At 44.4% G+C, this 27,058-nt stretch overlaps 2 protein-coding genes and 2 non-coding genes across 4 annotated transcripts; 1 reads left to right on the forward strand and 3 right to left on the reverse strand.

Moving 5' to 3' along the window:
* Positions 1-723: 723 nt before the first annotated feature.
* On the reverse strand, positions 724-795 carry TRNAR-UCU. Its single transcript has one exon. It is a non-coding gene; the product is annotated as a tRNA-Arg (tRNA).
* Positions 796-4,787: 3,992 nt separating this feature from the next.
* On the reverse strand, positions 4,788-6,539 carry LOC109705223 (ribosomal protein S1, mitochondrial-like). The gene has a single exon (XM_020225964.1). The coding sequence runs from the start codon at positions 5,488-5,490 to the stop codon at positions 4,858-4,860; it is 633 nt and encodes a 210-aa protein (XP_020081553.1). The 5' UTR covers positions 5,491-6,539; the 3' UTR covers positions 4,788-4,857.
* Positions 6,539-9,602, forward strand: LOC109705222 (ribosomal protein S2, mitochondrial-like). The gene has a single exon (XM_020225963.1). The coding sequence runs from the start codon at positions 7,328-7,330 to the stop codon at positions 8,033-8,035; it is 708 nt and encodes a 235-aa protein (XP_020081552.1). The 5' UTR covers positions 6,539-7,327; the 3' UTR covers positions 8,036-9,602.
* Positions 9,603-21,890: 12,288 nt separating this feature from the next.
* On the reverse strand, positions 21,891-21,964 carry TRNAW-CCA. Its single transcript has one exon. It is a non-coding gene; the product is annotated as a tRNA-Trp (tRNA).
* Between the last annotated feature and the right edge of the window lie 5,094 nt (positions 21,965-27,058).

Below are 27,058 nucleotides of genomic sequence, written 5' to 3' on the forward strand. Positions count from 1 at the left end.
AAGTTCTCGTTTAGGTGAAGGAAGTATGACCGCTTTACCAATAGTTTAGACTCAATCTGGAGACGTTTCAGCTTATATTCAATCTAATGGTTTTTCCATTACAGATGGACAAATATTCTTATCCGCCGATCTATTCAATGCTGGAATCCGACCTGCTATTAATGTGGGTATTTCTGTTTCCAGAGTAGGATCTGCAGCTCAAATTAAAGCCATGAAAGAAGTAGCTGGCAAATCCAAATTGGAACTAGCGCAATTCGCAGAGTTATAAGCCTTTGCACAATTCGCTTCTGATCTCGATAAAGCTACTCAGAATCAATTGGCAAGAGGTCAACGATTACGCGAGTTGCTTAAACAATCCCAATCAGACCCTCTCACGGTGGAAGAGCGGATAGCTACTATTTATACCTTATACCGGAGCGAATGGATATCTTGATCCGTTAGAAATTGGACAGGTAAAGAAATTTCTTGTTCAGTTACGTACCTACTTTTAAAAGAATAAACCTCAATTCCAAGAAATTCTATCTTCTACCAAGACATTCACCGAGCAAGCAGAAGCCATTTTGAAGGTCAGGAACAGATCGAACTCTTTATACTTCAGGAACAACCAACAATTTTTCATGCTTATTCTTAGCATGAGAGTAAGAATTGAGAAATCTTTCTGATTTTCATCATTCAAAAAAGGTTTCTTAGTATAGCCATTTAACAAAATAGATGGAAAAAAATTGCGTCCAATAGGATTTGAACCTATACCAAAGGTTTAGAGGACCTCTGTCCTATCCATTAGACAATGGACGCTTTTCATTCCTATTTTCTTCTTTCGTATTCTTCCTTTCTCTTGTTCAGATAAAAAACGATTACACAGAAAAGATTTTCGGGAATAAAAAAAGGCCAAATTGATGACGCATGTATAATAAAGAATATGGAGCGGGTAGCGGGAATCGAACCCGCATCGTTAGCTTGGAAGGCTAGGGGTTATAGTCGACGTTGGTTGATCATTTTTAACGTCTCTAATTCAAAACCGAACATGAAATTTTGGTTTCATTCGGCTCCTTTATGGAAGGTCGATGTATTCCCAGAGAAAAAATCAAATTAGATCCATAACATCTATGTCAGCTTTTCTGTATGAATGCATCTAAAGCTACTCGCTTTCGTTATGATCCCTGACGAGGAGAGAGATTATACCATAAATCTATCTAGTCTAGTTACTTCGTTCCCTATTTCCACTCGCAGGATCCTGAGGAAAAGAATAATTTTGTTTCCACCGAGCAGAAACAATATGCTGATTGTTCTAGTAAACCAAAACTTTCGTTTTTTAGCTATTTGGCTTCAATTTCCTTTTACAACACAAAAATGGAAGATCTAGTTACGATTGGAAATAAACTAGAGTATCTTCATCCATAGATCCTTTACCCATACTTATGAAATTGGAAGAGTTAATCCAATTCAAAAAATTATGCTTCGCATATCCATATCCATAATCAAAATTTTTGATGCAATTTCGTCTTGGCCTTTGGATACAAATCGTGAGAACGTATATTCTTCCTCAAATATGCTATTGAGAGGAAAAGGATTAAACCTTTTTTAGAAATCAAGTTTGGAGTATGAAAAAAAAAACTGAGCCTTAACTATTTAATTAAGTTGTTAATAGAACGAATCACACTTTTACCACAAAACTATACCCGCTACATATTCATGTAAGTATATGAATGGACCATTTGTGGAACAAAGGGGTGAGACACAATCAAGATAGCATCAGAATCATGAAAATTCTAGCGTTGACACGTATTTCGTCCCGCCGGGGACTTAAATAAAAGAAGCTAAGCGAAGAGCAGAAAGCTTATTGTAATAACATACATACATAAATATATATAACATAAAAAGTTATTCGTTTGCTGGGAAGTCATTACTAAACTAACGGTTCCCGCCTGAAGGAGTGATTGAAGCTGGACTATCAAAATGAGAAATTCTGTATACACGGTTCCCTTTTTTTTTTTAGGGGGCAGGGACACCGTCTGCACGAGTATGCGATTAGTTAGTGCGGGATTCGGTCCGGATGACCGGACAGACGTGAAAGATGTTTTCCCCACTTAGATCCGCTTGCCTTACCCGAGACACCTCTCTCTCGCTCGGGTGGGAGCCACGATCCGACGGCACCACTAGCGACTTCAGTCTTAGCCCTGGTAGTAAGTAGTATATGATCCATCTATTGAAGAAAGGCCTAGAGCAGCACCTAAGTAAGAAATAGACGAGAGGAAGGACCAGGTATAGCACGCCTTCTCGAGGGCTACTATACTACCACTACCACAGCTGGCTTTGCCAGCATGAGCCGGACATCCAGCAATGAGGTGCCGAGCAGCTTCTCGTTCTCGAAAGCCATCAACGACCTTAATGCAATGCAGCAGCAGCAGCTGTGCTGTCGATCCCGATCTCGATCCAGTCGTCGATGAAGCAGCAGAGCCTGTTGCATCGTAAGTCAGAGCATCAATCTCTTTTTCGAGTACTGTCTTTTTTTCGTCGATCATGCGTTGACTCGGAGCACCACCACCGAGGGCCTAAGATGAAGCAGATCTAGTTCCAGGCAAAGAGTTGGATCAACAGCCCAATCTTTGAAAGGATCTGACCGGGTCATTGTGTTAAAGGATAACCCCTTAAGGTAAGACCAAACTCGAAAATCAAAGGCCAATTAAATATGCGTCTTGCAGCTCCTTAAGCAGTTTCGCCCCTTTCTCAACAAGCTGTGATAAAGGGAAAATCTCTTCCTTATACAATGCCCCAAGGAGACTACTACCCAAGGGAGACAGCTGCCAGCCTCAAACTTTTGTGTCAGCCCTCTTCCCTCGTTAGCAGCCAAACTGAAAAGCCTACTCTTGCGGGTACAGGACAAGAGAATGAAAAGCGGGGGGGACAATAGATTAGAAATTTTTTTTTAGTATAGGATAGGGTTCTGGCTACTGGACAATCTTCCTCAGATTGAAATTAAAATAAAGAAAAAAGAGTTAAGCCTAGCACCGCTCCAGCTCCTGCATCTGCTTCTACTCTATTCTGATTTCCGCCTCTTGGTTGACTTTGACTTGTCACAATAAAAAGGAGTTTCCCTATCTTTCATTCCCAATCGACCGAGCAACGAACTGCTCCGAAGGGCATTGCTTCCGCGCTTCAATCCATATAGCTTTGTATCTCATAAAGTAGGGTTGATGTATCCAAAACTGCATTGGTTACATATTCGCATCCGACTCTTGCTGTCTTGACTTCTTTATAACTGTGTATTCTCAAACCAATATCACACATACCCTGTAGACTGTTCCCACTCTGGTATACCAGCCTAAGCCTAAGTCAAGAGGGAAAGCTAGCCTCACTATACCGATCATGGCTTCTGCACCTAAACACATCCCTTCCTTCTCATTTGGCTTAGGGGATGCCCAAAGCTAGCCTCACTCTCATATCTCTTTACCAAAGCAGCTTAAGCTGACCTCTTTCGCCCAGTTCCTCGAGAATAACAATCATCCTTTGACTTGAATGCCGAAACCCGTCACTTTGAAAGCAAGGAAGAAGTCAGAAAGGAGCTTTTCACTCGCGAAAGAAGTAAGCACTCGGGCAAGAGCACGGCTGGCTGGCTCCCAGGTCAGATTCAGGGTCTTCCCCATAAGGAGAGATTAGTACTGGAAGGTGAAGATGAAGGAAGGGCTGAAACAAAGCAAAAAGGGGGTAAAGAAATATGAGCAATCCGCGGGAATAGCAAACCCCTATCTTCTTATAAAGAAGAGGATAGATAGGTCCACGAGTTGAGACAGAGAAGTTCTGACTAATCAAGTAGGAGTTTACCCACGAGAGTCAGAGGCAGCATCATCTAAGGGGTATAGAATAAATTCAGAAGCACTATGCCCTGAAGCGAGAGGACAGGAACGAAGGGAATCAATGTGTTCCAATTTCTGGAGTAAGGACAGCAGCTGAGAAGGGACAAAAAAAAATAGCGTTGACGAAAGGTACGACCAGATCATGCGAAGAGCTCTTCGCCCTATTGATTAGGAATCTCGACCAGAAACCACCAGGCCATGTCTCCCGATAAAAGATGATCCCCACAATAGATGTCAGGCCTTGGCTTCATAAAATCAGATTGGATCCGCACTAGAGGATAAGAACACAGATAGGCTGACTAAGAAGATCTGCAAATTGTCTGACCTGAAAATCAGAGTTATTCAAAGGAATACCTGAAGAAAAGAATAAACACATGGCACAGCTGGGTGCTAGAATAGTAGTCGATAGAAGTTCGTCTCACTTTTTTCATCAAAAATAACCACTGCTTAACAACATTAGATCGTAGAAGATAAGCAAGCGGGTTCGGGTAGTTAGTCCTATTTTAAGGTAAGAAGTTCGGGTAGTAAGGGGCAGGTTTATATAGGGGGCTATATTTTATAAAAACATATGGTCTTGCTCATTTCCCATCAAGGAATGGAGATTGGGTTGGTGTTGGAAGGGATGAGGGTCTCTCTCTTTCTTGGCCAGCAAGCAGAAAAAGGACTGAGGTCTTGGGGCGCGCTAGCGCGCGTACTCAGATTCTGACCATCAAAATCCGCCACTCACTCGTTGGTTGGTCTTCCATTCTGTTATCTTAGACTATGCCTTCGTCAATTCCATTCTTCGTCTCCCGTTTCGCAGTCTGATTGCTGGCCCAACCCAACATGCATTTGTGAGTGCCGTGCCAGGGCGATAGGCGCTCCGCAGTCACGCATGATCGCTTCAGCCTTTCTTGGCTATGTAAATAGAGGGCCGGAATAAGTGCCAGATCCTCAACAAAATGGATTAAGGTGGGCTTCGGATTTGGAAAAATTTTCTCTTTCTTTTTTTTTTTTTTTCTCATCAAGTTCTTGTTTGATCTGCCGCTGTTATCACAATATTCCTCCTTTTGGAGTTAATGCTCTCAATGGTGAATCGATCATTCGCTATCCTTTTTTTTATGAGAGGACTGAATGGAAGAAAAGTAATGAAACCAGCGATGGCTACTGAATAACCTCCTTTTACTTTGTTAATAATAAACCCTTTGACCTTTTTCTTCGTTCGCCAAATCTTCTTCAGTTCTATCCAAGCTCGGTTTTGTCTGAATCTTCGTGGAAGAAGAAGCGGTTCACCAGCCGCTACATCCAGGGATCCCACAAAATCATTAAACCTGGCGGCTGCTCGCTCTTTGATCAGTGATTCACCGGCCACTAGATCGATGAAGAATCTCTCAACAATCCGCTTTTTGATCAGTGATTCACCAGCCACTACATTCAGGGATCCCACCTTATTCTCAAACCTGGTGGCTCGGTTGATTGGCACTCCTGTAGGCTCATCTTGCATACAAATTTTTTGGGTACCAGGTCCTGCATCCACCAAAAACATTTCTTCCCTTAAGTGTAAGCGTAAAACTGAAGATTGTGAGGCCTTTCCACTACATAATAATAAACTGGAATTAGATCTTGGAAATGATCGACTCCAATAGATGCTCATCATAAGCTTTTTTTTTCCTCCTATTCCTATTGATCAGAAGCATCCAGCAGCGCCACGCCTGTAGAAAGAGTTAAGCTACTAAGCTAAGTGTTGGGAACTCGTTAGAAGCGATTTGCCGCTTCCGCCTCTGACGGCTTCACACTCCCCCCTACCTCCCTGGCTGTGCCACACTTCAGAAAGGCCCGATTGGGGTCCTGCACTTACTTGTGTGAGCCCTATGCCTTCCTTCCCCCCTTTGCCCTATTATTCATTCTTTGCCCTATCCTATGTTTTTCAACCGATAAAGAAAGTGTCTTCGAAATCTCTCATAGGGTTTGGGAGTTTTCCCCATCCTGTATGAGGTCATTTATTATAAAACGCAAGTGAGCTTCCAGCAAATCCTGGATTTGTTCGGGATTCGGTACTTCTTCGTTTTCTAAAAAAGGCTCCAGATGAGCGAGATTTCCTTCTATGAATTCGAAGGCTGATTCTCGGATGTCCTCATCAGGGGATCGTCGAAGAATATCATCCAGATTTTAGTCCCTTATCATTAGATCAAAGAGTAGATCTTCTGAAAGTTTTCTCCGACCGTCAGCACTCTCTGAACATTTGTACGAAGGAAGAAACTCCGTGAAAAACCCAGCTATCACTCCCATGAGACGGCTAACCCCCAACTCCCGATACATTCTTAAGAGTCGACCAAAGGACTCGTTGGTTTGGACATAGTTTCTTGGTTACTCTGTCTCTGTTTTGCTCTCTCCCTTTTTCACTTAGTTTAGTTGGAATGGAAAGAGAACTTCCTTCTGCCTTTTTCTTGCCTGCTTCGGTCTCTCTGAGTGGAATAAGTGGGTCCTTCTTCTTTTTCCTGACTGATGAAGGTCGAACCATCAGATCGAAGTTTGAAAACACCCTAGCAAGGAAGCTGCATCTAAATTCTTACTAAAGGATTGGAGGTATTCCCCCGGTCTCAGTTGGGGAATTATCCTATGTCCTTCCATTGCCTCGAGTCTATAGATTCGGGCATATATTCTATTCTATTTATTATTATTATATTGAATTGAATATAGTTATATGCCCATGTGAACACCTACTCTGGATCCTGTCTGGAAGGCAAATTCCATAACAGAGATCGCCTTTGCCATCTGTGATAGCTTAATTAATAAGTAGGAATGAATTATCAAGTGTGAAGAGCTAAGAACAGCCGGGTCAGTCTTCCATTGTTAGTTATAGTTATAGCGGATCGCCAAGAAGGCTAGCTTTCTCACCTGTAATTGTAGAACAGTAGCTTTCGTCTAATCGAGCAGACAAGGGGAATCATAGCTAGACTGAAGCCCTGAACTATGGATGGCTCTTCTGTGCACACTCTAAGGCAGTGGTAATCCGAAAGCAAAGAATGAAGCAGGTAGCAATGGGAACTCAAAGACCGAATTTCCACCCTTCTGAGAAAGCCTCTATCTTGATATGCTTAACACATGTTAAGATGCTCTTTTTCTTCTTTCCCCCCTTTATCACTCTCGTGCAATTTCAGAGACAACTGATGACTTCCCTGAGGACAAGAAGGGAACCGAAGGACAACTTTCATCCGACATCCGAACCGAGGACCGATATCGCGTATACGATCATCTATCTAATGGCTAGCTATCTTCAAGATGAGACTGGAGCCGAGAAAGCAAGCTCACCAACTGGCTTCACCCGCCTTTCTATCAGAGTTCTTCCCTCTTTCTGCTTTCTCCGTCTGTTGGCATTGAGTGCGTCACCACCTTTGATGTTGACTCTGACTCTGAGTGGTTAGAGGATCAGCAGCAAACCTATTTTTTCTTATATTACTTACCACCTCTATCTCCAGAAAGGAAAACAAAAAATGACAATCCATTCTATAGTGTGTACTAAATTACTTAGTACGAACGCACATCTCGGCCGTCGGGTAGCTGCTCACCATTTCTCAGTCTATATCTGTGGTTCCAGAAATGGAATTGCTATTCTCGATTCAGACAAGACAAAGATTAGTTTACGAAACGCTCTTCATTTTATAGGATCTCCCATTCGTCAAAAAGGCCGTTCCTTCTTTTTAAAGACCAATCATGTATTTCTATATGAGATAATGGAAGAAATGGCGAGCTGTATCAATGATTCTCAATGGAGGATCGGGGCTTTTTTGACCAATTCTTGTTCAAGTCCGAAAAAAATCCGTTCGAGAAAGAAGAAGATCAATTTAGGGTTGAACCAAGAACCTGATTGTGTGGTTATTCTGGATGCAGATAGAAAGTCTTCGGTCATACTGGAAGCTGATCGATCACAAATACCTATTGCATCCTTAGTTGATTCTACGATCCCATTGGGATCCTTTAAAAGAATCACTTATCCCATTCCAGCGAATGATCCTATACAGTTCGTATATCTATTTCGTCATTCGATCACGAAAACAGTGATTCTTGAACGGGGAAGAATCGTTGCGATGAAGGAGAAGAAGGAACTCATCGATCGACCTTTTCCAAGAAGAATTGGTTTTAGTCGATCGGTCGAGTGGTCACCAGCTAGTGAGACCAGTTTATGGATTGAACAAGAATAGTACGACTTCGGGCTGGGCTGGATGGAACAAGTGCGAACAATCTTCGTACACAGCAGCCAACGTAACGTCCCGGGGCGGGGCGCTCTGACGATGCAGAGAGCAAACAAAGGCGAGTTTTAAATTTGCATTTGTAGTCTTGTTGCACGGTAGAAGAAATTCCATCGTCGCCTTATCTGAAGACGTAAGGCGAGGCCCTGTTTTTGCAATGGAAGAGGAGAAAGGGGAGTGTAGCGGGCGGGGAGAGGCGGGACAAGGAGAATCGATCGTTAATGGTGGTGAAGCAGAAGGAGGGCCTTCCTGGAGGTCACATTCCGGGTAAGCAGGGTCGCAGGGACAGACATAAAGCAGCATGTGAAGCTAAATTCCATAGGGGGGAAGTGGGGGAGGGGACGGACCCGCTCGGAAGGACGGACCGGTAACCTGCATCCGATGATAAGCCGGGAGGCAAGGGACGTGTTACGTAGTCCACGTCCGCTCCTCGGAATAAGGGATTCCCGGAGATATAGATAAGGATGAAAGACTGACTTCTATCAATGTCCGTCCCGTCGATTCCCATGATCCCTGATTCGGGTGGAGAAATCCACGTGCCGCAGGTAGTGCTTCGGAAGGGAAAGAAAAAAAGACAATTACGCATGCTATCGACTGAATCGAAGGTGCTTGTTCTCGGGGAGAGAGAGGGAGAGGGGGGAGCTAATAACCCCATTCAATGCTTAGCAATACATGACATTTCCACGCACGGGGGACATTGCCACGAGCGGAACATTGAATCTCGTATCTGGTACTCCTACGCTCCATTTCATGGCGGGGAAGGCCGCCATCGCATTCAGCAATCTTTCTTTGTACCATACCCCACGGACAACTCACTTGTATCTCCTCCCCAGCCAGTTATGGAGGGGTTAGTAGGAATGGAAGGGTAGAACACCCCATTCGAAACGGACGGACGGAATTTTCTACCCTTTCATCCGTCTGCCCTTTCTGAATCAACTACCTCGATCGGGAGGGACAAAAACCCTTCCTGACACTGCATCTTACCTCTCGTTCGCTATTGACCGACTGGCGGCATCCCACCGATGATGGGCATTATCTGATTCAATCGGAAGCAGTTATTCTACAATGCTGAGATCCCTGCTCCATAGGTGCGAGGTGGCGATAGAAGGCAGAGATGGAGAATCGGGCGAGTGCTTTTCATCTCTCGGGGAGGGCTGGCCGAATATTGATTCTGAAATGAAATTGATAAACAGCGAGAGGTGGGGATAGAACTATGGAGAGGGGAGCTTTTTCTCGACGATAGTGCACTAGGGAAACCATGGAGCGTCAATAGCGAATAGGTAGGTCCAATGAGTAGGTCGTTATGCATCAGGTTAGTAGGTCGACTTGACCACCGATCGTGGATGATGACTAGAAGGACCGGATTGACCTTTTTCAGATCCTTTCCTTTTGTTGTTGTTCCAGTGGTATAGAGTTCGGGAAGAATAGAAGGTCAAGGACGGGAAGGATAGGCCGTGGAGGTGATAGCAGTGACCATGGACGAGGGCAATCTTCGATTGTGAAGGTTTTTTTTTTCAAAGGGAAAAAGGGGGCGCTAAGGCTGGGCTTAAGAAGGGAAGGTTCGGGTATGAAAGAGGTTCAGAAACCTACGGGGCGTGGGGGAACTGAACGAGCCAGAGGGAAGACTTGGATCTGAAAGGCAAGTTGCCTATCCAATAACAAAACGAAAGCATTCATCATAGGAAGAGCACGAGCGGAAGGAGCGAGCTACTGAATAGCAAACCCTCAATTGAGCAGGCGCTGCGCTGCACTAAACAGAAAAGGTTGACCGCAACCCTCAAGCTATGACCCTCTCAATCTACTTGATCTCCTATGCCGGAATATGAACAGAGGAAGCAGTGAGTGTAGTCTTAGGAACGAACCCGGGGTTGCTCTCACAAGGGGATTGTACTAAAGAAAGCTATCAAGCCCAATTCCAAGCAAGCAACCTCTGGTCCACGGGTCGGTGAACGAATGGGTTTTGGGAAATAGAGAACATGGACTCGATTGAACAAAGGTGGCACCTCCATGAATAGCCCACTTGTTTCGGGCAAGAATGAATGGGACTCATTGACTCGAGTTACCGAGCGACCTCCACTCTTCGACTCGAGCTTTTGCTTCTGCTTTTCTCTTGTTTTGAGTTTTGAGCTTTTTAGGGAAAGAAGAAGGTATGAAATAGAACTATGTCTACGAGTGCCGCGAATGAACCGAAGTTCTTCCCAAGAACAAGGAGACGGAGACACGAACTAAATAACTCGTATCAGGCTACGGGAATAGGGAACTGAGTAAGGGGACAGAGGCACTTCTTTCGATCGGGAAAGCTATAAACAAGCGCGGGCACACCAGCAAAGGAAGTCAATCGCAAACATCAGTGAAGATCTTCGAAAAAGGCTAGCAATCCTCTTATTAGCAACCCGAAAGCGACGAATCCACTCCCTGAGCGCAACGCAAGAAGCAAGGGAGTGAGCGCCAACGCGCGAAAGCCGTTGCGCGTGGGATTGGAGTTTTCTTGCTCTTTGCAATACCGAACGCAGTTAAGCAAACATTGTTGCGTCCAGCGCATGATTGGTGTATGTCTATTCTTAGGATGATTCCTATGGATGGTACATACAATCAAACAGCGCCTTTGAAGTGTCTGTCAAAACTCATTTCGTAGAGGAGTTTTTATTTGTCTTCAGCTACGGATCGTTTTCCGTTAGCCATTCAAGGGATGCTTGTAGAGGCTCTATTTAACCTTACTAAAGCTTTTTTTTTTGTTTGGGTTAGATGTGGTCTTGGCGTCCACTGTATTAATTGTCAAGCCTCATCAAACTTCTATCCTTAGAAAGAAAAGCTTGTCTGTCCTATTTGCGACCGGACAAGCTCTTGGTTTCCTTTCTTCTTGGCCTCTGTTTGCTCTATGCCATCACTTTCTAGTATGGTATTGTGCAGATAGGATATATCCTGGCAGAAAGTTTCGAAAGCGGTGACGATATCGTCATTGGGCATTCCAGGGTGGCTGCTGAGTATCAGAATGTGATGTCAGAACTCGGTTTTGGTCTTTCTTTACCGGAAATCGTCGAATCTCTGATAAAGGAGCTCTCTAATTCGAAAATTGCGGATTGGGGAGCGCGATTTGTCTCCGATCAGCATTTTAATGCTTCGATCTGCGAGACAGGCCGTCTTGGATGCCTCTTTGTCGAACTCTTGGTCTGAATTCACTACGGGTCTCTATGAGACTTCGCGGTTCCGGTTATAGACGATATTCGTCTCGACCTGAACATATCAATCCCTACAAAAATAGACATGGGTTTCGACAGATTTTGGTTGCGTATTCACCTGGTGGAATAAGGCCTCTGCCATTTGACCTGTGGCTTGGGTTCCCGGAAGGGTTCCTAGTCTGTCCATATACAATTGGAATGGTCAGGCAGATGCTCTTAGAGTCGTGTCCTCCGGATTGGGACTGAATGACCCTCAGAAGATCTCAGTCGTCAGTTAGATGATGACACTGTATTCATTACTGAAGCTCTATTACTAAAACATTGGATGGAGTCTTGTATTGAGTATCTGACCTTGGTATTCCAAAGTGAAAGTCGACTTTTCAATTACAGCATTTAATTTGCTTGATCCGCCGGCTGTTGTCTTCCGGCCTGATCGCAAAATTTCACTAATTTATGAAAATAAGGTCGTTCTGGTGTTATGACTTTAAATACAGCTACAAGAGAATGCTTCTCTTATATATAAGAAAAAATGAGGTGATATGAGATTTCTATTGAGGTGAACGTTTATAATAGCTAGCTTAGCTTAACATAATCGACTAGAACGAGGTTATCAACTTGTAAGTCGACGCGAACTACATAGATGATCTTAGCAAACTACATATAGATCATCTTAGTTCTTAGAGCTAAAACTACACTAACTACATAGGTCATCTTTGCGTATAGATAATCTTAGTTGTTAGAGTCGGGCCGCTCGCCCGCGGAGGAGGCCTGAACCTGCCAGCTCTTGCTGCTCATTTCGCAGCATTTGTAGCCTCCTCTCGAGGCCCTTTATTCCCTCTTCCATCGCGCGCATGCGGTCTCCTACGACGGCAGGGTTCGCCGGGCGCAGGTGTCTCCAAAAGGCTTTTTAGAGTATCTGGCGGTCGCGCAGGTCGTTCTCTACGTGCTCTATCTCCTCTCCAACTTGAGCGAGCCTTTCTGCGATATCCATAGTTCATCAACCGTGCTAATCAAAAAATTCTTTGATTTTCTTTTAGAGCACGAAGGCTTATCGAGCCCTCTCTTTATCTTTGAGTAGGTGCTTAGGATGGGAAGGGGGGTTCCTTGTGGTGGGGATTCTTTCCATTTTGGGTATGATGGACATGGACTCCGTAATTAACATGATGGGTCCAGCTTCCGGCGCATCAAGCTCGGAAGCGAGCGTGAACCAAGGGCCGCACAGGAATGATGCCGGCCAACAAGCCTATAGTAATGCAGGCCTCGCTCACTCCCCCGCGGGATCCTTTCCCTCAGTGCCTTCTTCCTTATCCCCCGTACCATCCGACCCCTCCACATCAAGATAGTCAATCGAGAGAAGTGTTCATCCGAGAAAAGGGGTATTCTTCCTCAAGTCGGTTATCCGTATCGGTGAAATGACTCTATCCTTAACACATACGCTTCGGTAGAGTTTCCCAACGAAATAGGCTAACGCAGATCCCTCTCTCCAGTTAAGTACCTACCCGTGAGATTAGAGCGGATTCGCTTGTCGTTGTATTGTGTCACATCGACTGCACTTTACTTTATTAATCTATCTGCTATCGGTTGAATCTCAATCTCGTATCAACAGATTCTGAAAGAACTACTTGAAAAGGAGGAATCCCAACGTTGAGTCAGAGCTGGAGTTAAAAGAACAAGTCCCTCTTCAGCCTGTACGGAAAGCTCTTCTTGTGCGCGAACTGTCAAAGAAAGAGACATCCTATCTAATGATGCAACTACAACAGCATCCAAGGAAGAAAGAAGCAAGGCAAGGCTTCGTGGTACTACTTCTGAGACAGCTCATGTTCCACTACCATTTATTGTATCTTCGTTTCGATCGGTTAATATAATTAATGGCAATTACCCCTACCTTTCTCGAAAGAGTAGAGTAGATCACATCCACTTTCCTATGAAAGAAGCCGCCCTACTCACCAACCTTTCCACAAACATTTCCAGAAAGAATGCTTTGGATGGCAGCTTCGCTCCAGAAAGTACCACTAGACAGCAATCTAAATGGATAACCTTCGCACTTGGTATTCCACATTTGTAGTGTCATCGGGAGAAGCTCCTGCTTTGATGCTGGCCAACTGGGAGTAGGTTCCGGCTGCTCTTTCTGTAATGCTATTTCGACCTCGTAAAGATATTAGGACTTTCACACTGACATTGAGACAGAAAACATTCGATCAGTTTCCCAGCGTGACACGCTATGATCACCGTCAAAGACAGGATTCGAGGCCTTTGTCCCCATTGCTTGTTAGTTAAGTAGGGAGAGAGAACGCCCCATCTCTTGATTACGAAGATTACTTTCACAGCAAGCACGAATGCGCGAGAAGCTTAACAATTATGTATGTAAATTTATATGTAAATTGAAACGATCCCCCCGGCTTTCCAAAATGGTAGACCAAAAGCACTGAAATGAATATGAGAAATGCGGCCTACCAATAGAAGGAATCTTTCGTTACTAGAACCCCTTCCTAGTGACTGTAAGCGAAATGCATTTAGTGGGGATACTGAGTTCAATATTTTTTATGTATAGCTCTGTTATCTCTATCTAAACGATTAAGTCTTCCAGTGGTCTCTCTCCCACCCAAAGCCATCCCTTCACAAGAAGGAGCTTTTGGCAGTGAGTCGAAAGTGTTAGTGAGAAGCCCTCCCCTATCTAGGACTATTTCCACTCTTCTCTGAGTGCCTTCAACAGTGCTTAGGTAGCGCTCACAGCGAGATAGGCAGCTCAGCTTACTATTATTCCTACCCTAATGTGTCAAGAATAGAATAGGTAGCACAGGTCAGCAAGCAAGCATAGCTAGATCTAAGGCATCTGGATCAGAAGGTATATCCTACCCCCACCTACCCTCTTTACCAGGTTGGTTTTTTGCCCTAAAATTCAATGAGACAAGTCCCTTCTTCGCTATGCGAGACTGGCAACAAACAAGGCTTGTTGCCTTTTAGTAGTCAGGAAATGAGACCTCGTCAACTACTTAGTCTTCTGTACAAAGAGAAAGCACAACAACCTTGATCTGCGGAACCGATTTTGAGGAGTTCTAACGATCGTAGCGTAGGCCAAGCTGGGAACGGAACTCAATGATACTTTCCAGCTAGGGATGGTGGGTTTAGCCCCTATCTCTCCTCCTTAAGAGCCCTTAATGCATTCCATAACTGAATGAGCTTCCCCGAAGTCAAAGTCCGTGGACTACAACGCTCAGTTTTGAGCCTCGACCGGCACAGCAGGTCACGTTTCCATGTGAAATAGGCACTCCGTCCGTCAAAAGAGTTTACTACTCCGCTGATCAATCCAACGCAATAATCCCGGCTAGGCATCAGGCTCGATTCGGGATCACTAACAGAATCGGAAAGAAACTAAGTTTCCTTACTAAAAACAAAGAAAGTCGGGTAGAGGATACCTTCCTTTCAAGGAAATGGGATTCGTATTCTTAACCTAAGGATACCGAAAGAAAGACAACAAGACTTGAAGCCTGAAAAGAAGAAGCTTGCTCTTCCGACCCAACCGGCTTTTGCGTGCTATTCCTTCCGCCTTGGTTCAGGGCTAGTTTAAATAAAGCACTAGCCCGAGGCTTACGTAGTGAAAAAGGGAACTAGCTCTTCTCCTCAACCTCTTCCATTGGAGCTAGCTATAGAGCGCACTTTTTCTATGCTTTATTTACTAAATATCTATGCGGGGTTCCCCCTCAACAACTTGACCCTACCTACCAACATACTATAGTACTACTTACTCTCCAGCCGGTCCTTCTTCGGCCACTTCTTCGAACGATTATGAAAGAGTTGGAAGGCCTTCTCATAGCCTGTGAATCGGAAGCCCTAGACCATACCAACTCGCTTCAGACTCACTTTCCAGCTCACAATTGAGAAAGTGTTCAACTTCAAAGGTCGGAGAAAGACTCTCTACAAGCGGATAGGAGTACTTTTCAAGTGCACCCATGTCCCAGAGGAAGGAAGATATGAGTTAGGGCGGGGCATGACATACCTTCACGTAAGAAGAAGGTGCGGGTGTACAGGTCTAAGTCCTAGATGAGAAAGGCGATGTTCGCTAACCACCTAACCATCAGCAGATCTGCTTTCCTGGGCAGGTGAGGCTGTTCTGATTGATCCTAATCATGCGAAGCCCCCCATTACTATATTTGCGGTATTAACTAAAACATTTCAGAAACCGTGCTTTCGATGGCAAGGCCAGAACAACCAAGGGACAGGATTTTTTTCCAAGTTAGACTGCTGCTCGACCTTTCGAACGAACTGATCATGATGTATGTTCGTATTGACATGATAAGCTCGTTCGCCCCTCTTACCTAGAAAGTGGAAAATACATTCCCTTGTTGTTTACTACCTGATTATTGGATGCCTATTCTGATACGGAGGGACCGGTACCCGCTCCTTCTGTTTAGGATTCCTGACCTTACTAAACGCTCCCTTTCACAAATCATTCCTTTTATGGTTGAGGATTTGGTAAACCTAGAAAGATTGTTCCAGGAGAGGGTGAATCTCTTGAGTATCGTTTAGCGAAGCTTGGACTTCATTGTAACATTTTTTTGGATGGGAAATAGTGTGTCTAGTCGAGGCAGCAGATATGACTCAAGAACAGGTACCCTGCAACTTATGAATATTCAACTAAATCTGCACATCCAACATCTAGCTTTCCAGTAGATTCTGTATGATATGAGAACGTCTGTGAGTAGCCAACATCTGTATCAGTAGCTGAGTCAATCGAAAGAAGGGTTTCTGAATTAGCTGAGTAAACCGCCCAGCAATTCCTCTACTAAAAGAGCGGGCTCTGCCGTAAGGAATTTGATGTCAACACTTAGATAGAGATCTTGCTGTAAACACAAGAAGTACACGATAAATTTTGAGTTGGGGTACCAAAAAGAGTTAACTTAGGTTGACGGTGGAACCCCTCTTCTTAGGGAAAGAATGGGGTGGGAGACAGAGAAAAGATAAGTAGGGTTTGCCATAGCATTATTCGTCTTCGAAGCTGTCTTATTCTAGCCATGTCATTAATCGAGGGATTTCCGTCCGCACAGTAAAGCGTGTGCATTTAGAAAGGTTGACTTCTGTAGGCCCTGTTCGGCTATGTATGTCCAAGCACACAAGCAACGAGGGTGGTGGTCTGGTAAGGTTTCCTCCGAAGAACCGAAAGCAAAGCGCTATGCCGGGATCGGGTAAAAAGCAAAAGTATAGCGCGCAGAGCAGAGCATAAAGTCTTGGCTTGATTAGGACAAGCATAGCAGGTGCGTAGCAGCCTTGTGGCGCTGCCCTTTCAGGTATATCCCATACATCGATCAAGTAAGCTTTCACTTCAACGGAGATAGAAAGTCGTTTATCAATTCCCAGCGTGACACACTAGATACAGCTGCAGAGACATGAATAAAATCTTTTGTCTCCGGGAAGAAGGTTGCCCATATTCTATATCTTGATTCGGAAAGATCACTTTCAGAACGGATGCATCTCAAGCTCTCGCTTTCAGAGCAGATGTGCGAGAAGTTTAATTACGAAGCTATGCTGATATCTATCTAAGAGTCCGGGGCTGACCTTACCGCATTTCCAATCTACAAGCAAAGCATTGAATGAACACAGAAAAGAGTGGGAATATGCTCCTAGACTAGAGAGGGTTTTCCCCACCTCTGAAGCTTTCAACTCATCATATGGCTATGCTTATGCGCGAGAACTTGTGTACATACAATCATGAAAGAGCATTTAGAGATGGAAGCAAATACAACCAATGAAATCACAGACTCAGTAACCGGGGAAGCTCTCAAAGCAAGGGTATGAAATAGGTTCAGAAGCTCGAGTAGGAGTTGCAAGCCGCATCCGTAGTCTCTCATTCTAATTCCCCTTCTCACTTTGCTCCATCCAATTCTGATTTATCATACGCGAAGGAGCGAAACGGCATCCTGATTCTTTGAGTTGTAGAACGCTTAACGAAGGCACTGAGCATATTGAGACTTGATCCTTACGAACTTCAATAGATTCATAAAACTGAGCAGAACAGTTAGTGCTAGTACAATTGTTATCCCATCCATGACCATAGCCCGAAGCAGACCTGGAAGCTGATCTGCGAGTGAATGAAATTGAACGATTAATATCGCCTTTCATGCAAAAATATTACGATTTCGATGGCTTCCTTTCCGGATGTCGATTGGGATAAGGCTTTGATCGAGAGCTAGGAGATTCGGTTGTTTAACCTAAGAGAGGAGATCCAGTTTACAGAGGAGATGCCAGGGGCAGTGGCTGTTCAATGAAGTTTCTAAGGGGCTTTTTTTAGAAAAAGATAAGATCCTACTATAAAACCAAAGGAGATTGCCAACAAGAGTAGCTTAAAAGCACCTAGTTACCGAGGCAGATGAGAAGAACTGAACAAGCCAAGAGGAGTACTCAATCAAAGCGAGCTTTCATTTTAGCGGGGGAGAACATCAATCGTTCAGAAAGCGATTCAGAAACCACCGTTGAGAAGGGTATGTGAAATAGTAGACGATGGACCAGCAGAGTACTAGAATAGGTGAAGCTTTTTCGTTACCAAAAGATATTAGTAGTTTAGTAATCGGAGCAGATGATAGACCAGAGCGGACCGGAGAGTGAACCTTAGATGGTAGGGGACAATAGAGGATAACAAGCCAGAAAAGTTCAAAGGGCTTTTTCCTTCCGAAGAGAGTAGTTACTAAATGGACAGGCTTGGTTTTGATGCCGATTGACGGCTTTCTTGCCCTTGCTTTCTTTCCTAGTCCTGAGTTTTTCTTCTTGACTATTGCTTGGGATTGGGTTTTACACTATTCAATACAAAATATCTACTCGTGGGCGGAGGGGAGGCAATAGATTCATCTTGTCCTTGGCTTGTGAAGGGAAGAGAGGCTACAGGGTATCTGACCCCGATGACATAGGGACGGTTAGGCTTGTTGGCTGGCTTATGATGGTTTCCTGTCCCAATTCAACATATTCCTTTTTTTGCTCCTGCTTGGTAGCAGGCTTGTGTGCGAGCTTGGTCCGGTTTCGATTCCTAAAGCCCCCCATTACTATATTTGCGGTACGGGACAGGCAATGGATATTGTTCGGGGTAGGACTATTCGAGGGGCAAGGCAAGGGAATGGGGAGAAGGGAAGGCTAGAGCTGACAAGCGAATACCTGCTTCCCGTGGCGAGCATAAACCTTTGGCTCGTTGGTTCATACTAAATCTGACTTCTTCCGGTTCGACTTGATGAACAACAGCAACCGGTCCATTACTGTAGTCCCTGACCTTTGAAAGCCAAGTGCCCTCCTCTGGTCCTCCGTTCACTAACTTCCTCTCCTCTTTTGAATAGGAAGAGCAGCTGGTTTTGGAACAAAGTAATGCTAATTGAGCGAGCCCAGCGCTTAATCATAGACGAGCCAGGGGGTGGTTCTTTCTCGCCACTGAATAAACCCTTCAATTGAGCTTTAGTTCGTACTCCCCTTCCATCCGGTTGGTTAAAAAGTATGTTCATCGGTAAGGACTGGAGTGGACAATATGAATTCCCTTCTTTTGCACAAAGGGAACGATCAATGACTGGAGTGGAGCTAAAGGATTCCTTTCAGGCAGGAAGCCCAAGCGGAACGGGCTACAGTAGGTAGTAGTCCAAGTCTTTCTCCTCAGTTTTTATAAGTGAGACGAATCCCGTCTGAAGCACGAGTTGAACGGCCTACAGAATCAGAAAAAAGTAAACCCGAAGGGGCAGCACAAGGTCTTCTCCTCAGAAGAAGCTGAATAAAGGGCGATGGCTTCCGTTAGGAAGTTGAGTTGAACCTCTTTCTTCGCCTTCTCTTCTCTCTCTGGTGTAGCAACCGACCCCGAAACAGCCGAAAAAGCCACTGGAGCAGGTTATAGAACTGATACTAGCAACTGTTTCAGGTCTATTTCCGTACGTAGGAGTAACTGCTTCCGTAGGAGAAGGCACACCAGCCAGCCCAGGAAGCCAAGGTTGAAAGATAAAGATCACAGACATGTGGTGAACCATACCGAGATAAAGCAAGGCACTTCCCAAGCTTGAAGTGGGAATGGAGAGGCACGAGACAGCCCTCAAAAAAGGCGAAATCCACGAGAAGGCCTCTTTGAGTAAAGATAATCGTGGCACCCTCAACATGGTCTAAAAAAGCGGAGAGAGGAACCCTACCAGAGCAGAGAGCATCGGAGCAACGGAAAGAGGCGCAGCTCCAGGGAAACACAGGTGACGGAGCTGCGAACCAAACGGGAAGGGCGAAGGAGACGGCGAGGAAGAAGGATCGCAGGTTAGTCGAGTGAAGGACCCAGACAGGGTTTCATATAGTCGAGCTAATCAGTCCAGAAGTCAGAGCAGAGCAAGAGGATAATGGAAGATTTTTTTAAGGGGTCTCTGAGTTTGCCGATGCGCTTCCAGGTAAGAAGGGGATAATTGGCCGAAATGGTTGCCCTTCGTAAAGCCAAGCCCATGGAAATCCTCAAGAAGTCGATGCCCTCTGCAGAACACTCTGTTCCCTTGATGCCAGTCACTGGAACTGATGCACTTAGACCCGTCCCAGATAGTGTATTGATCCCGTCCGGCAGCCCCTTCATTAACCCCTTTTCCGGAAACAGACCGAAATGAATGGTTTTCTGGTTCCCCCTCAAGATGTCTTTTTCGACAGCGTGAACAAAAGAAGCTCGTGCCTGGTCGGGAAGTTCCTGGGATCAAGACCGGACCTTAGATTCATCAGAGATAAAGCCCGCTGCCCTTTTATTTTTGGCAAGGTCCCATACATTATGCCTACGTGGCACCTCGGATAGTCATGGATCCTTGAACCATTAACGGGATCATATTTTTTGTCTTGGTCAAGAATCCAATTGGTGACCAATGCTGAGTCATCGATTGCTTCCACCTGGCAAAGTCCCAGCTCCTTGGCTCGTTGGATACCGAGTGACAGAGCCTGGATCTCGGCTGTGTTATTCGTATGAACACCAATTTGAACAGAACCCTCTGCCACCATTTGATTGCTTAATCACATAGCCGCACCCGCCCGGGGTTTCCTCGGCTCGCACCGTCGTAATGTAACTGTGCACAGTTATTTCTATCTGGGTTCTGTCATTCTGGGTTGTCGACTCACTCTATGCTGCAGGTTGAATTGTTCCAGAACCGCTTCCACGGAATTTTAGGGATTTGGGTCTGCTGTATCAATGCACCAGGACGGACTCCCTCTATGGATTGGTTTGTCTTAAAATATCGCATAGTTCCGAGACCACCAGATTTGAGCTGTGATCATTTTTGGTTTTTATTGCAGTAACCAATTGAGTTTTGGTGTCCTACTCGTTTGAACCCAATCTCTTTCAATCCATGCTATTAGATCCGAAATTCCATGGACGCAATTGGACATTCAAAAACACAAATGCGTGTGTGTTTCCTCTGCCCGCTTGCACATTGGGCACCTGAAAGGTCCATTCCCATACGTGTCAATCTGTCGCCGGTGAGCACTTTCCGATTTCTCCACTGCCAGTCAAAAGTCAAGGTCGACGTAGGCCTCTTCCATCTATCTCTGTCGATTTAGAGTGGGATTGCTCTGAAGGTATAATATTCTAGGTAGAAGCAATTTCGGGGAAAATCCAGCAGCAGTTTAACCAATTTCTCGCCCAGTGGAGGTAGTAGCAAAGTCAGTGGTTTCCTCCTTTTGTGAAGTCTTTTTACTATTTTTATGCGGGTCCCACATAATGCACTCTCGGCACATGGGCTTTGTTTGTCTTGAGCTCTTTACCTACTATAAGGTGGTTAATTCAATCTATAGTAATAGGGACGATTCAATCATTCAAGTGACGGAATGGCAAGTATTCCGCCTTTTCATCGTGCAGTTGGTTCAAGTTCTGATTCTGATTTTGTTTCCTTTCCCACGTGGAAGGAACAAATTCCCTTTTTTCTTTTTGTTTTTTGAAAGAGAGGAAAAGAACAAGAGGGATACTTTTTTTTTTACTTTACCTTGGCCAATTGACTTGCTTGCTACAGGGTTTTTCCCATAATCCAGATGAAGATTGTGCACACTTTACCTTTGAGCAGTCGATGTACCACTTGACCCTGTACCAGAGTTCCGATCTCTTCCATTCCATTTTGTCTGTCTTGGTTTCGATCGGTGAACTTTCATTCGAGATCAAAAAAATAGAGGAGGCCTATGTGAGTTGTAGTAGAAAGAAGCCTGGCAAGCAAGGGAAATTGTTCGAACTACGGAACCTAATCGATAGCCTATCCCGTGAATGAAGACTGAGGCTGGATTAGCAGCCTATCCAAACTACTGATTCCATTCCCCGGCCTTCCAAGCTGTCTTTACTTCTTTGAAAATGTTGGCAAACATAAAATGGAAATAGAAGATCTGGAAAACCTGATGCTCTTCTGCCTTCGAGTTTTAGATAGATCTTACCTCTTTTTTTTTCCGAAATGATTGAAGTTTTTCTATTTTGAATCGTCTTAGGTCTAATTCCTATTACTATAAAGAGGATTTTTTTGGACTGCATATTTACAATACAGACGTGGTGATCAGTTGGACCTTTGATTGAGTAACATTTCTTTTTTTGATTGACCTCCTCCCTTCTTGAGGTAAAATTCCAGTAGCTTTGTTTTGTTAAGTTATTTTATTGTGATTCGACATAAGATAGACGGAATCACGCTCTGTAGGATTTGAACCTACGACATCGGGTTTTGGAGACCCACGTTCTACCGAACTGAACTAAGAGCGCTTTCTTACGACAGGAGATAAAGCAGTAAAGAAAAGGATGATTTTTCGCATGCTAATTAAACTCCAAATTTTGTCCAAAAAGAATCGAAAATAATTAATCCCTCGTTACTGCCCATACGATAAGTAATGGGTAGGGATGAGAGGATTTTAACTTGTTAAAAATTGTTTACCCCAATCAAACGCGCTACCAAGCTGCGCTACATCCCTTTTCAAAATTGTTGTACAGTGTCATTGTACAAAATCCCTGTCTAGTTTTCCACATCTTGATTTTCTCCTCTATCTATATACAACTTTCTTGTCATTTCTTCTTTTTGTTTTCATATAATATAAGAATTATATACATCTGAAACCCGTATAAAAAAAGAATTAATATTTATTGGTAATGCTCAGGAAGAAGGGGTCATCTTTTTCTTTTTTAGGGACAGGAAAATCTCATCTATTGGTTCATTGTACATATCTATTTAAGTTAGGTCGGAAAAATAAATCAAAATAATCTTGAACTACAGCATCTGACCATATATTTTGAAAAATCAAGAAGGTCAATGCGAGATAGAAAAACATATCTCTCCGTGGCACCTGTGCTAACTACTCTATGGTTTGGGTCTGACGCGGGTCTATTGATAGAAATTAATCGTTTATTCCCAGATGCCTTGTCATTCCCTTTTTTTTTTTTCCACCTAGGAGTATTGAATCGACTAATCCCTAAGCGGGTAGCCCGCCCGCATAAGACGAAGGATAAAGCCTCAGAAGCGAAAGGACCATCCCTAGTATCGTAGTCGAGTGCTCATTTACCGCTGAAAAGGAAGCGAATAAACGGATAAAAAACCCTGGCCAGGATCAATCACTTTTCAACGCTTCGCTTTCATTTCAATGCAGTATGCCGCTTTCCCGCTGACTTTTTTTGAGTAGAAAGAAGACCTCTTGTTTGCAGACTAATAACCCGCCCTTGAAGAATGACTTACTTTTGAGGGGGTCCCTAGTTCACAAGCAGCCTGTTCAGCCCCACACTCCGTGGAAGCACACTGTTACCCATGCCATGGGACGAATTGATTAAGTCGAAGAATGCGTTCCGGTGAGCAAGTTATCTTCTCCCTTTCCTCTGTTCTTTATGAAAAAGGTCGGACTCGAATTCTTGTCTTTTCGACAAGCCTACGCTTCTTTGAAGTGAAGTACTTTGCCTCTTTTTTCCGATAGAGCTCTCTTTCCTTTACAAAGTAGGGGTGTGGGACTTTTTTTTTACAGTTAGGAGCTGTCTACGGTTATTGAGAGGGTAGAGAGATCCAGCCATGAATATAGGAATCGGGCTTTCGACAACAAGGGCCAGTATTGGCGCAGCAAGGAATGGGCTATCTAACTCACTCAAGGGACGGGAAGGGCCTTACAAATGATAAATAGAAGAGATAAGCTAAGCAGGCAGGCAGACTAGGCCATTAGCACTTGATGAGCTCAGAGCGATGAAAGAGCATTTGCGGGAGAACGCTAACAAGGGCAATTGAGACCAGGAAATAAGGCATTTTCTCGCATGTGTTAAGGTATCGCTAGTTGAGACAGCCTAAAGAGGGGCTTAAACAGGGGCTTTCGACTAAAGAGAGAGGCATTGAGACGACCCACTAAGTACACTACTACTATGGAGATAGCCTGAACTGGGCTTGTTACTCTTATTACTAAAGGCGCTCGCGGCTAGGCGGGCACAGGTGGACTAGACCTCAAACCATTATTAGCACTTGAGCTCAGAACGAAGAGAGAGCATTTGCGGCGGGAGAACGCTAAAACAAGGGCGATTGGGAGGGGCGCATGTAGAAGCCGAAAAGAACGCATTTGACTGCATTTGAAGGTTACTAGTTACATTGACATGATAGGGCCTGGACTTGTTGCTGAAGAGAAAGGTAAGACGATCACAACCTATGGAGATATAGCTTCTTACTCAACCTAAAGAGATATTGCCATCGAGACACAATGCTAAATTTGGATGGGCGTAGACCAGGCAGGCTAGGAAGTAGAGCTAACCTAAGCAGGAAAAGATCTTTACAGAGGGGACCCAGTGAGGGAGTGGGAAGAAAAGAGAGGGAATGGTATAGCCCTATAGGGAATATGGAAACATATGGGAATTGGCATAGTAGCATAAATAGGAATTAGGAAGCATATGGGAATGCCATAACAGAAATCCACTAGAGCTTATGCCAAGGATGACTTTCCCAACACTATCAGTCCTACTCATGCTTGTTAAAAAGAGGAAGATCGCTAATTACAGGCAGTGTGTTCCACCTATGAGAAGATCAATTAAACTGGCCTCTCTCTGGCTTTTTGAACATATAAACGACATACTAAGCAGAAGCGCGTAGACTCAAAAGAAGGGAGAGGGGAGGGAGGACGAGGAAAAAAAAGGACGGAGATTCGGGATAGGAGATCGGTGGAGCATGTTGGGTCAACCAACTAGAAGCATCTCTTTGAAAACCATGGGTTTCATGCAATCGAATGCTATGTTGGCCTCTCCCTGTCCTTAGTAGTGGCCGTTGATAGTTCCTTCCGCCATAAAAGCCAGAATCAGTAAGATTATGCTGAGCATAAGAAGGTGAAAATCCTTGACTTTGCGGTTAAGAGAGTTTCAGTTTAAAGAAAAAAGAAGCCCTTGAGCTTCAAGAGGTGTGTGTCTACTTTACTTGGTGAAAGCCGACCCATTGGAGCACCGACCACACGTTCAGCCTATCAGAAAGAGCTGAAGCAAAACGAGGATTCCTCCTTGACCGCCGGCACCATCGTGAGCTTGAGTTGAGTAGAGTCATTGGGACTCGCTAATCCCCCGTTGGATGGACAAATGAGTGGTCTCTTCCTTGCAATGCCTATCTTGATGATAAGATAAGGTTCAATGGACCTAGCTGGAAGCATGGGCTTTGACCGATCATTGGTTCTCATCAAGTCTACCGTCCAATTACGAGATTGGTTCATCAATTCATCAAGGAGGGTGCCCGATCAGAGAATGGAATCCGTCACAGCAATCGAGGGATCTCTTCCAGCAAACGATTTGTTCCATACCAGAAATCTGACTCCCCTCCATGGATGATGCCATCCAAAAAGGGAGAATGAATCCCCCCATTTGGAGTAACTCAGTGAGACCGGCAGGCCCATTAAGAAATAAGGTCGGTTGCCGCCTTTCAATCAAAAAAGAACAGTACAGTACTCCGGGATGAATGACAATGGTCTAAACTGATGAAAAGTTCCGTCACTTCACATCAGTGAAAGAATCGTCATTAACCAATCATGTATCGCCTTGAAAAGTCAAGGGTTAGCGAGCGCAAAGATGCGGATTTGACCCGCACCCTCTTTCTTAGAATAGAAGCCAAGCGGCCTTTGGGGATAGGAGCTTCGCCTGGTACCATGCTTTTAGAGAACAAGACGAAAGTCCCAGGCCTATTTTCCCGGGATGGCACTTCAGTACCTGGGAACTACTGTCCCAGGATGCCAAAGGTATGATCCATACATTGAAAGTGTCAACGTTGACTCACAAGCGCCACCCTCACCGGGTAAATCCGGAGAAGGGCAACTGCTTCTGTAGGTAACGACTCAAATAATGATTTTCATTGTGTTAGAGTCGCCGTAGTCGGTGTTGAAGACCAACTTGGTATAAACCGAAATAACCTTACTTAATTCAAAGGTCTCGATTTATAGCGAGGAACATACCGTTCCATTAGTAGCTGTCATAAGCTAAGCTAAGTATTCGAAGACCGAGGCTGCGGGATTATATCAAGGCTAGGTCAAAGACCAAGAAAGGCCTACCTCTTCCGCGATTCGAGCTCAAGCTATCACTGCCCTCTCTCAGCATATCGCTTAGGGATCCCTACTGCCTATAGAAGGGGACTCCAATGTTCGCGCCCAATCCATTCGGCGGGAAAGGAAGGGTTGACAAGCGGGTTAGGGCTGACGCCACCCATTCAAACGAAGAAAAAGTGATTCAGAGAGTCGTGACCACCCTATTATCTCCGCTCACGGAAAAGGGATCCGAGCCATGTCTAAGTGAATGCCATCCCCTACGTCTAACCCGTGGTCTCAGTCTTCTTTTCTTCATGGGAAGGGGAGTTGAGCCCCCCTCGGCTTATTCCAGTGACAGGGGTGAAAGGCCACTGGCTTCCTTCGTCATCAAGCACCTCAGGCTCTGAAGCGACCAATGAATGAGGATCCATTCGTTTCTGAGCTGAAGGAGAGGGTGCACCCATGCCACCCTACATTGACATTGCCCCGCTTTCGAATAGAGAGAGTAATTCAGCAGCCCATACTGGGAAGGGTAGAATGAATGCAATAGGAGGACTGTGCTTGCCATCCTTGGCTTTTTCGAATTACCCTTATTTTATCCTTTTACCCTACTACTAGCAATAGAATAAAAACTCAAATGGAGCCTCTTACGATTAATAATAGAATCTTTCTTTTGACTGCTTCTTCAACTCCAAGAAAAGATTAGGTAGGAGTTTTGGATTGATCCTTTAAGAAAAGATAGTTTTCCTGAAGCGGGCCTTCTAATATATATATATATATATATATATATATGCGGTTAGCACGAGGACTATGAATTTCATTTAGTGTAGAAATTGGGATTGAAGAACTTCCATTTATGTGTACTGATTCCATTTCTAATCCAATTATTTTTGATTCATCAGAAGTGAAAGAAAGATAATCGTTAAAGTGCTTACGGGTAATTGCTTGATGGGCTGAAGTGCTTTTTGTTCTTTCCTCCCTCCTCGGGTCTGACCTTTTTGTTTGGGAGTGAGCTTGGTAAGTTTATATATGGTTCAGGTGCAAGCGCAGAACTTTTCATAAATGAGGTGTTGATGACCAGCTATTCGAATGAATGAGTACCCCAGCCTTTCTGTTTACAAGTAGGTGGAGCAGTTACAAGCAACCGATCCTTCCTAACCTGCCTATTGTTGTAGGGTAGGGCTCGGGGGCATAGAATAGAAATTCACATGATTAGGTATTCCTATTTTCAGACTCAAATTGGCCTTCTATACAGCTCTTTTGGCCAGAATCGCTTGTTGGACGATAACTCTCACTAATGACAAGCTCTCTACCTGCTTGAATTAATCCTATCTCTTTGTGCCAAAAA

The sequence above is a fragment of the Ananas comosus genome, unplaced genomic scaffold (assembly GCF_001540865.1).
Source record: "Ananas comosus cultivar F153 unplaced genomic scaffold, ASM154086v1, whole genome shotgun sequence".
Classification (NCBI taxonomy): Eukaryota; Viridiplantae; Streptophyta; class Magnoliopsida; order Poales; family Bromeliaceae; genus Ananas; species Ananas comosus.

Coding starts and splice junctions, on each gene's coding strand:
- LOC109705223 (XM_020225964.1), bottom strand. CDS start 5,490: ATGATGAGCATCTATTGGAGTCGATCATTTCCAAGATCTAATTCCAGT.
- LOC109705222 (XM_020225963.1), top strand. CDS start 7,328: ATGACAATCCATTCTATAGTGTGTACTAAATTACTTAGTACGAACGCA.